The 13,169-nt window shown below is 42.0% G+C and overlaps 1 protein-coding gene across 4 annotated transcripts in view; it reads left to right on the top strand.

Annotated features, from left to right (window-relative positions):
• The window catches only part of CHD3 (chromodomain helicase DNA binding protein 3), an 82,166-nt gene that overhangs the window by 54,568 nt on the left and 14,429 nt on the right, over positions 1-13,169 (top strand). For all 4 annotated transcript variants that reach the window (XM_075859249.1, XM_075859247.1, XM_075859248.1 and 1 more), the window contains exons 29-31: positions 10,596-10,740; positions 10,823-10,988; positions 11,135-11,277. In XM_075859249.1, the coding sequence (XP_075715364.1) occupies positions 10,596-10,740; positions 10,823-10,988; positions 11,135-11,277 (454 nt within the window). The remainder of the gene's footprint in view (positions 1-10,595; positions 10,741-10,822; positions 10,989-11,134; positions 11,278-13,169) is intronic.

The raw sequence follows: 13,169 nt of genomic DNA, 5'->3' as shown, positions 1-13,169 counted from the left end.
ACATGTATATACACCACACACATCATACATACTGCTACATGACTGTGTGCTCTCCTCATACATGTATATACACCACACACATCATACATACTGCTACATGACTGTGTGCTCCCTTCATACATGTATATACACCACATACATCATACATATTGCTACATGACTGTGTGCTCCCCTCATACATGTATATACACCACACACATCATACATACTGCTACATGACTGTGTGCTCCCCTCATACATGTATATACACCATACACATCATACATACTGCTACATGATTGTGCTCCCCTCATACATGTATATACACCACACACATCATACATACTGCTACATGACTGTGTGCTCCCCTCATACATGTATATACACCACACACATCATACATACTGCTACATGACTGTGTGCTCTCCTCATACATGTATATACAACTCACACATCATACATACTGCTACATGACTGTGTGCTCCCCTCATACATGTACATACACCACACACATCATACATACTTCTACATGACTGTGCTCTCCTCATACATATATATACACCACACACATCATACATACTGCTACATGACTGTATGCTCCCCTCATACATGTACATACACCACACACATCATACATATTGCTACATGACTGCTCTCCTCATACATGTACATACACCACACACATCATACATACTGCTACATGACTGTGTGCTCTCCTCATACATGTACATACACCACATACATCATACATACTGCTACATGACTGTGTGCTCCCCTCATACATGTACATACACCACACACATCATACATATTGCTACATGACTGCTCTCCTCATACATGTACATACACCACACACATCATACATACTGCTACATGACTGTGTGCTCTCCTCATACATGTACATACACCACATACAACATACATACTGCTACATGACTGTGTGCTTCCCTCATACATGTACATACACCACACACATCATACATACTGCTACATGACTGTGCTCCCCTCATACATGTACATACACCACACACATCATACATACTTCTACATGACTGTGTGCTCCCCTCATACATGTATATACACCACACACATCATACATACTGCTACATGACTGTGTGCTCCCCTCATACATGTATATACACCACACACATCATACATACTTATACATGACTGTGTGCTCCCCTCATACATGTTTATACACCACACACATCATACATACTTATACATGACTGTGTGCTCCCCTCATACATGTACATACACCACACACATCATACATACTGCTACACGACTGTGTGCTCTCCTCATACATGTATATACACCACACACATCATACATACTGCTACATGACTGTGTGCTCCCATCATACATGTATATACACCACACACATCATACATACTGCTACATGACTGTGTGCTCCCATCATACATGTACATACACCACACACATCATACATACTTCTACATGACTGTGTGCTCTCCTCATACATGTATATACACCACACACATCATACATACCGCTACATGACTGTGTGCTCCCCTCATACATGTATATACACCACACACATCATACATACTGCTACATGACTGTGTGCTCCCCTCATACATGTATATACACCACACACATCATACATACTGCTACATGACTGTGTGCTCTCCTCATACATGTACATACACCACACACATCATACATACTTATACATGACTGTGTGCTCCCCTCATACATGTATATACACCACACACATCATACATTCTGCTACATGACTGTGTGCTCTCCTCATACATGTGCATACACTACACAGATCATACATACTGTTACATGACTGTGCTCCCCTCATACATGTACATACACTACACACATCATACATACTTCTACATGACTGGGTGCTCCCCTCATACATGTATATACACCACACACATCATACATACTGCTACATGACTGTGCTCCCCTCATACATGTATATACGCCACACACATCATACATACTGCTACATGACTGTGCTTCCCTCATACATGTACATACACCACACACATCATACATACTGCTACATGACTGTGTGCTCCCCTCATACATGTACATACACAGCACACATCATACATACTGCTACATGACTGTGTGCTCTCCTTAAACATGTATATACACCACACACATCATACATACTGCTACATGACTGTGTGCTTCCCTCATACATGTACATACATCACACACATCATACATACTGCTACATGACTGTGTGCTCCCCTCATACATGTATATACACCACACACATCATACATACTTATACATGACACTGTGCTCCCCTCATACATGTATATGCACCACACACATCATACATACTGCTACATGATTGTGTGCTCCCCTCATACATGTACATACACCACACACATCATACATACTGCTACATGACTGTGTGCTCCCCTCATACATGTACATACACCACACACATCATACATACTGCTACATGACTGTATGCTCTCCTCATACATTTACATACACCACACACATCATACATACTGCTACATGACTGTGTGCTCTCCTCATACATGTACATACACCACACACATCATACATACCGCTACATGACTGTGTGCTCCCCTCATACATGTACATACACCACACACATCATACATACTGCTACATAACTGTGTTCTCCCCATATACAGGTACATACACCACACACATCATACATACTGCTACATGACTGTGTGCTCCCCTCATACATGTATATACACCACACACATCATACATACTGCTACATGACTGTGTGCTTCCCGCATACATGTACATACACAACACACATCATACATACTGCTACATAGCTGTGTGCTCCACTAATACATGTACATACACCACACACATCATACATACTGCTACATGACTGTGCTCCCCTCATACATGTATATACACCACACACATCATACATACTGCTACATGACTGTGTATTCCCCTCATACATGTATATACACCACACACATCATATATACTGCTACATGACTGTGTGCTCTCCTCATACATGTACATACACCTCACACATCATACATACTGCTACATGACTGTGTGCTCCCCTCATACATGTATATACACCACACACATCATACATACTTATACATGACTGTGCTCCCCTCATACATGTATATACAACACACACATCATACATACTTCTACATGACTGTGTGCTCTCCTCATACATGTACATACACTACACACATCATACATACTGCTACATGACTGTGTGCTCCCTCATATATGTACATACAGCACACACATCATACATACAGCTACATGACTGTGTGCTCTCCTCATACATGTATATACAACACACACATCATACATACTTCCACATGACTGTGTGCTCTCCTCATACATGTATATACAACACACACATCATACATACTTCTACATGACTGTGTGCTCTCCTCATACATGTGTATACACCACACACATCATACATACTGCTACATGACTGTGTGCTCTCCTCATACATGTATATACACCACACACATCATACATACTGCTACATGACTGTGTGCTTTCCTCATACATGTACATACACCACACACATCATATATACTGCTACATGACTGTGTGCTCCACTAATATATGTACATACACCACACACATCATACATATTGCTACATGACTGTGTGCTCCCCTCATACATGTACATACACCACACACATCATACATACTGCTACATGACTGTGCTCCCCTCATACATGTATATACACCACACACATCATACATACTGCTACATGACTGTGTGCTCTCCTCATACATGTATATACATCACACACATCATACATACTGCTACAGGACTGTGTGCTCTCCTCATACATGAATATACACCACACACATCCTACATACTGCTACATGACTGTGCTACCCTCATACATGTACATACACCACACACATCATACATACTGCTACATGACTGTGTGCTCCCCTCACACATGTACATACACCACACACATCATACATACTGCTACATGACTGTGTGCTCCCTTCATACATGTATATACACCACACACATCATACATACTGCTACATGACTGTGTGCTCTCCTCATACATGTATATACACCACACACATCATACATACTGCTACATGACTGTGTGCTCCCTTCATACATGTATATACACCACATACATCATACATATTGCTACATGACTGTGTGCTCCCCTCATACATGTATATACACCACACACATCATACATACTGCTACATGACTGTGTGCTCCCCTCATACATGTATATACACCATACACATCATACATACTGCTACATGATTGTGCTCCCCTCATACATGTATATACACCACACACATCATACATACTGCTACATGACTGTGTGCTCCCCTCATACATGTATATACACCACACACATCATACATACTGCTACATGACTGTGTGCTCTCCTCATACATGTATATACAACTCACACATCATACATACTGCTACATGACTGTGTGCTCCCCTCATACATGTACATACACCACACACATCATACATACTTCTACATGACTGTGCTCTCCTCATACATATATATACACCACACACATCATACATACTGCTACATGACTGTATGCTCCCCTCATACATGTACATACACCACACACATCATACATATTGCTACATGACTGCTCTCCTCATACATGTACATACACCACACACATCATACATACTGCTACATGACTGTGTGCTCTCCTCATACATGTACATACACCACATACATCATACATACTGCTACATGACTGTGTGCTCCCCTCATACATGTACATACACCACACACATCATACATATTGCTACATGACTGCTCTCCTCATACATGTACATACACCACACACATCATACATACTGCTACATGACTGTGTGCTCTCCTCATACATGTACATACACCACATACAACATACATACTGCTACATGACTGTGTGCTTCCCTCATACATGTACATACACCACACACATCATACATACTGCTACATGACTGTGCTCCCCTCATACATGTACATACACCACACACATCATACATACTTCTACATGACTGTGTGCTCCCCTCATACATGTATATACACCACACACATCATACATACTGCTACATGACTGTGTGCTCCCCTCATACATGTATATACACCACACACATCATACATACTTATACATGACTGTGTGCTCCCCTCATACATGTTTATACACCACACACATCATACATACTTATACATGACTGTGTGCTCCCCTCATACATGTACATACACCACACACATCATACATACTGCTACACGACTGTGTGCTCTCCTCATACATGTATATACACCACACACATCATACATACTGCTACATGACTGTGTGCTCCCATCATACATGTATATACACCACACACATCATACATACTGCTACATGACTGTGTGCTCCCATCATACATGTACATACACCACACACATCATACATACTTCTACATGACTGTGTGCTCTCCTCATACATGTATATACACCACACACATCATACATACCGCTACATGACTGTGTGCTCCCCTCATACATGTATATACACCACACACATCATACATACTGCTACATGACTGTGTGCTCCCCTCATACATGTATATACACCACACACATCATACATACTGCTACATGACTGTGTGCTCTCCTCATACATGTACATACACCACACACATCATACATACTTATACATGACTGTGTGCTCCCCTCATACATGTATATACACCACACACATCATACATTCTGCTACATGACTGTGTGCTCTCCTCATACATGTATATACACCACACACATCATTCATACTGCTACATGACTGTGTACTCCCCTCATACATGTACATACACCACACACATCATACATACTGCTACATGACTGTGTGCTCCCCTCATACATATATATACACCGCACACATCATACATACCGCTACATGACTGTGTGCTCCCCTCATACATGTACATACACCACACACATCATACATACTGCTACATGACTGTGTGCTCCACTAATACATGTACATACACCACACACATCATACATACTGCTACATGTCTGTGTGCTCTCCTCATACATGTATATACACCACACACATCATATATACTGCTACATGACTGTGTGCTCCCCTCATACATGTATATACACCACACACATCATACATACTGCTTTATGACTGTGTGCTCCCCTCATACATGTACATACACCACACACATCATACATACTGCTACATGACTGTGTGCTCCCATCATACATGTATATACACCACACACATCATACATACTGCTACATGACTGTGTGCTCCCCTCATACATGTACATACACCACACACATCCTACATACTGCTACATGACTGTGTGCTCTCCTCATACATGTACATACACCACACACATCATACATACCGCTACATGACTGTGTGCTCTCCTCATACATGTATATACACCACACACATCATACATACTGCTACATGACTGTGTGCTCCCCTCATACATGTATATACACCACACACATCATACATACTGCTACGTGACTGTGTGCTCCCCTCATACATGTACATACACCACACACATCATACATACTGCTACATGACTGTGTGCTCCCATCATACATGTATATACACCACACACATCATACATACTGCTACATGACTGTGTGCTCCCCTCATACATGTACATACACCACACACATCCTACATACTGCTACATGACTGTGTGCTCTCCTCATACATGTACATACACCACACACATCATACATACCGCTACATGACTGTGTGCTCCCTCATACATGTATATTCACCACACACATCATACATACTGCTACATGACTGTGTGCTCTCCTCATATATGTATATACACCACACACATCATACATACTGCTACATGACTGTGCTCCCCTCATACATGTATATACACCACACACATCATACATACTGCTACATGACTGTGCTCCCCTCATACATGTACATACACCACACACATCATACATACTGCTACATGACTCTGTGCTCTCCTCATACATGTACATACACCACACACATCATACATACTGCTACATGACTGTGTGCTCTCCTCATACATGTACATACACCACACACATCCTACATACTGCTACATGACTGTGTGCTCTCCTCATACATGTACATACACCACACACATCATACATACTGCTACATGACTGTGTGCTCTCCTCATACATGTATATACACCACACACATCATACATACTGCTACATGACTGTGTGCTCTCCTCATACATATATATACACCACATACATCATACATACCGCTACATGACTGTGTGCTCTCCTCATACATGTATATACACCACACACATCATACATACTGCTACATGACTGCTCCCCTCATACATGTACATACACCACACACATCATACATACTGCTACATAACTGTGTGCTCTCCTCATACATGTATATACATCACACACATCATACATACTGCTACATGACTGTGTGCTCCCCTCATACATGTATATACACCACACACATCATACATACTGCTACATGACTGTGTGCTCTCCTCATACATGTACATACATCACACACATCATACATACTGCTACATGACTGCTCTTCTCATACATGTACATACACCACACACATCATACATACTTATACATGACACTGTGCTCCCCTCATACATGTACATACACCACACACATCATACATACTGCTACATGACTGTGTGCTCCCCTCATACATGTATATACACCACACACATCATACATACTGCTACATGACTGTGTGCTCCCCTCATACATGTATATACACCACACACATCATACATACTGCTACATGACTGTGTGCTCTCCTCATACATGTATATACACCACACACATCATACATACTGCTACATGACTGTGTGCTCCCCTCATACATGTATATACACCACACACATCATACATACTGCTACATAACTGTGTGCTCTCCTCATACATGTATATACACCACACACATCATACATACTGCTACATGACTGTGTGCTCTCCTCATACATGTATATACACCACACACATCATACATACTGCTACATGACTGTGTGCTCCCCTCATACATGTACATACACCACACACATCATACATACTGCTACATGACTGTGTGCTCCCCTCATACATGTATATACACCACACACATCATACATACTGCTACATGACTGTGTGCTCCCCTCATACATGTATATACACCACACACATCATACATACTGCTACATGACTGTGCTCCCCTCATACATGTATATACACCACACACATCATACATACTGCTACATGACTGTGTGCTCTCCTCATACATGTATATACACCACACACATCATACATACTGCTACATGACTGTGTGCTCTCCTCATACATGTACATACACCACATACATCATACATACTGCTACATGACTGTGTGCTCCCCTCATACATGTACATACACCACACACATCATACATACTGCTACATAACTGTGTGCTCCCCTCATACATGTATATACACCACACACATCATACATACTTATACATGACTGTGCTCCCCTCATACATGTATATACACCACACACATCATACATACTGCTACATGACTGTGTGCTCCCATCATACATGTATATACACCACACACATCATACATACTGCTACATAACTGTGTGCTCTCCTCATACATGTATATACACCACACACATCATACATACTGCTACATGACTGTGTGCTCCCCTCATACATGTACATACACCACACACATCATACATACTGTGGTCAATGATTCCTTCTCTGAATGGTCACCGGTTATAAGTGGTGTACCCCAGGGTTCAGTGCTGGGACCACTATTATTCAACTTATTTATTAATGATATAGAGGTTGGGATTAATAGCACTATTTCTATTTTTGCAGATGACACCAAGCTATGCAATATAGTTCAGACTATGGAAGATGTTCATGAATTGCAGGCAGATTTAAACAAACTAAGTGTTTGGGCGTCCATTTGGCAGATGAAGTTTAATGTAGATAAATGTAAAGTTATGCATCTGGGTACGAACAACCTGCATGCATCATATGTCCTAGGGGGCGCTACACTGGCGGATTCACTTGTTGAGAAGGATCTGGGTGTTCTTGTAGATCATAAACTCAATAACAGCATGCAGTGTCAATCAGCTGCTTCAAAGGCCAGCAAGATATTGTCGTGTATTAAAAGAGGCATGGACTCGCGGGACAGGGATGTAATAATACCACTTTACAAAGCATTAGTGAGGCCTCATCTAGAATATGCAGTCCAGTTCTGGGCTCCAGATAATAGAAAGGATGCCCTGGAGTTGGAAAAAATACAAAGAAGAGCAACGAAGCTAATAAGGGGCATGAAGAATCTAAGTTATGAGGAAAGATTGAAAGAATTAAACCTATTTAGCCTTGAGAAAAGACGACTAAGGGGGGACATGATTAACTTATGTAAATATATTAATGGCACATACAAAAAATATGGTGATATCCTGTTCCTTGTAAAACCCCCTCAAAAAACAAGGGGGCACTCCCTCCGTCTGGAGAAAAAAAGGTTCAAGCTGCAGAGGCGACAAGGCTTCTTTACTGTGAGAACGGTGAATTTATGGAATAGCCTACCGCAGGAGCCGTCACAGCAGGGACAGTAGACACCGCAGGAGCCGTCACAGCATGGACAGTAGATGGCTTTAAAAAAGGGTTAGATAATTTCCTAGAACAAAAAAATATTAGCTCCTATGTGTAGAAATTTTTCCTTCCCTTTTCCCTTCCCTTGGTTGGACTTGATGGACATGTGTCTTTTTTCAGCCGTACTAACTATGTAACTATGTAACTATATACATGACTGGGTTACTATATGACTGTGCAGCCACTTCCCACGTGATGATTTCCTTACTCATCTGATGCCGCTTGGTCATACTTGGTCTGTTTTCCTGGTGGTGGTGAATGAGATTCTTCCCTCCTCCCTCACACAGACGGACATTGTAATCTGCAGTCAGGTGAAACACTGGGGGAGACCAGAGCGGTGTCTTTATACCCACGGCCTCCTGCAGGACAAGTATCAGTGGTCACCATACCCTGACACTGTAAACACTGAGCTGGCCAGGATGCCGTGGCATGTCTGATGGGGAACATCTATCTGCATCCATTGTAAACTCCGGTTTTAACAATCTTCTGACATGTTCTATCGTTTGGTTGGGGTCTTAGCCCACTGACTCCCACCAATGCCAAGTACAGACATACCCCTATGACATGTAGGAAGTTTATTAATACCGGAGGTTCACTTTAATACAGTTTATTATTAGGAATTCAGTGTTATACCATCAATTCCCAGCAGGGGGCAGCATTGCATCACTTATAGATGAGATGTATTTTAATCTGGCGCTTCTGGATTATTGGACAGTAGACGGTCATCGAGAATCTAAAACTCACGTGTAGAGAATCCTCCAGGACTTTATGCTCAGCCTTGTGCATTTGAGTGTAAGAAACCCCACAATATATTGCATCTTTGTGCTGGATTATAAGATTTTCCGCCGGATTAAAGGAATTTATCCATAGTGTTACCAGTACAACCGTAGTACCACCTCGCAGTCCTAGCGGCTTATAGATAGATGCAGACCGACCCCCTCATCTATATCTATCTTGTATCCTAGAGCCTATGTATCTCTGTTCATGAGACATCTGTGTGAACCGGGCGCGGACGGCTCCGAGACTTTTGCCGATGGCGTTCCTCGTGAAGGACTCTCCCGCCAGCAGGTGCTGACCCGTATCGGCGTCATGTCCCTGGTGAAGAAAAAGGTACGGATATTTTACAAGATTACATTTCGGGTAGAAGAGAAGTTTGCCACTATAATCGGTTTTATATTTGCCACCCTCACAGGTGCAGGAGTTTGAACATATTAATGGACGATGGAGTATGCCCGAGCTAATGCCAGATCCCAGCCTAGACTCCAAGCTGTCATCACGGGCCTCCTCGCCCACTATAAAGACCAGCACCACCACTCCAGAGCCCAGCCTCACCAACACCCCCTGCACCTCTAAACCAGGTACGAGGAGACATTATAATGCATTTCTATAGGACTTGGAGAAATCTGATTTGTTAATGTTCCTCCATAGGTGCATGTTCCATATATAAGACGCTATAGGAAATGGAAGAGACAACAACTCTTATCATCTCATGTTTGTTTTGTAGCCACTCCGGCACCCATCGAGCGAGCAGAAAATGGAGGAGCCCCGGTGGAAAGAGAGGATACAGAAAGCAAAGAACAGAAAGAAAAGGATGTGAAGGGGACAGAGAAGAGAGAGATGGAAGGGGATCACACCGCGAGTGAGCAGGTGGGAACTACAATATTTTCTAGGTCTCTGCTTGCTGCTAGTGAATGGATATATTTGTCTTGGCATCCAAATGTTGAGAACCTGCACAGATCTAAAACGATTCACAAGATTCTTGACATATATGCACCTTACAGTATAGCTGAGCTCTTATAATGTGAGCAGTTATTACATCATGTAAAAGAGGAATGTACGGCATCTGGTGTAAAGCCTGCAGACAAGTGAGTGCAGCTCTGGATACAGGATATAACTCAGGATCAGTACAGGATAAGTAATATGCACAGTGACTCCACCAGCAGAATAGTGAGTGCAGCTCTGGAGTATAATACAGGATGTAACTCAGGATCAGTACAGGATAAGTAATGTAATGTATGTACACAGTGACTCCACCAGCAGAATAGTGAGTGCAGCTCTGGAGTATAATACAGGATGTAACTCAGGATCAGTACAGGATAAGTAATGTAATGTATGTACACAGTGACTCCACCAGCAGAATAGTGAGTGCAGCTCTGGAGTATAATACAGGATATAACTCAGGATCAGTACAGGATAAGTAATGTAATGTATGTACACAGTGACTCCACCAGCAGAATAGTGAGTGCAGCTCTGGAGTATAATACAGGATGTAACTCAGGATCACTACAGGATAAGTAATGTAATGTATGTACACAGTGACTCCACCAGCAGAATAGTGAGTGCAGCTCTGGAGTATAATACAGGATGTAACCCAGGATCAGTACAGGATAAGTAATGTAATGTATGTGCACAGTGACTCCACCAGCAGAATAGTGAGTGCAGCTCTGGAGTATAAAACAGGCTGTAACTCAGGATCTGTACAGGATAAGTAATGTAATGTATGTACACAGTGACTCCACCAGCAGAATAGTGAGTGCAGCTCTGGAGTATAATACAGGATGTAACTCAGGATCAGTACAGGATAAGTAATGTAATGTATGTACACAGTGACTCCACCAGCAGAATAGTGAGTGCAGCTCTGGAGTATAATACAGGATATAACTCAGGATCAGTACAGGATAAGTAATGTATGTACACAGTAACTCCACCAGCAGAATAGTTAGTGCAGCTCTGGAGTATAACACAGGATGTAACTCAGGATCTGTACAGGATAAGTAATGTAATGTATGTACACAGTGACTCCACCAGCAGAATAGTGAGTGCAGCTCTGGAGTATAATACAGGATGTAACTCAGGATCACTACAGGATAAGTAATGTAATGTATGTACACAGTGACTCCACCAGCAGAATAGTGAGTGCAGCACAGGATGTAACTCAGGATCAGTACAGGATAAGTAATATGCACAGTGACTCCACCAGCAGAATAGTGAGTGCAGCTCTGGAGTGTAATACAGGATATAACTCAGGATCAGTACAGGATAAGTAATGTAATGTATGTACACAGTGACTCCACCAGCAGAAGAGTGAGTGCAGCTCTGGAGTATAATACAGGATGTAACTCAGGATCACTACAGGATAAGTAATGTATGTACACAGTGACTCCACCAGCAGAATAGTGAGTGCAGCTCTGGAGTATAATACAGGATGTAACTCAGGATCAGTACAGGATAAGTAATGTAATGTATGTATACAGTGACTCCACCAGCAGAATAGTGAGTGCAGCTCCGGAGTATAATACAGGATGTAACTCAGGATCAGTACAGGATAAGTAATGTAATGTATGTATACAGTGACTCCACCAGCAGAATAGTGAGTGCAGCTCCGGAGTATAATACAGGATGTAACTCCGGATCAGTACAGGATAAGTAATGTAATGTATGTACACAGTGACTCCACCAGCAGAATAGTGAGTGCAGCTCTGGAGTATAATACAGGATGTAACTCAGGATCAGTACAGGATAAGTAATGTAATGCATGT

Source organism: Rhinoderma darwinii, chromosome 3 (genome assembly GCF_050947455.1).
Source record: "Rhinoderma darwinii isolate aRhiDar2 chromosome 3, aRhiDar2.hap1, whole genome shotgun sequence".
In the NCBI taxonomy this organism is placed as follows: Eukaryota; Metazoa; Chordata; class Amphibia; order Anura; family Rhinodermatidae; genus Rhinoderma; species Rhinoderma darwinii.
Note: the sequence above shows the minus strand (reverse complement) of the source record. Positions and strands in the feature narration are given on the sequence as shown.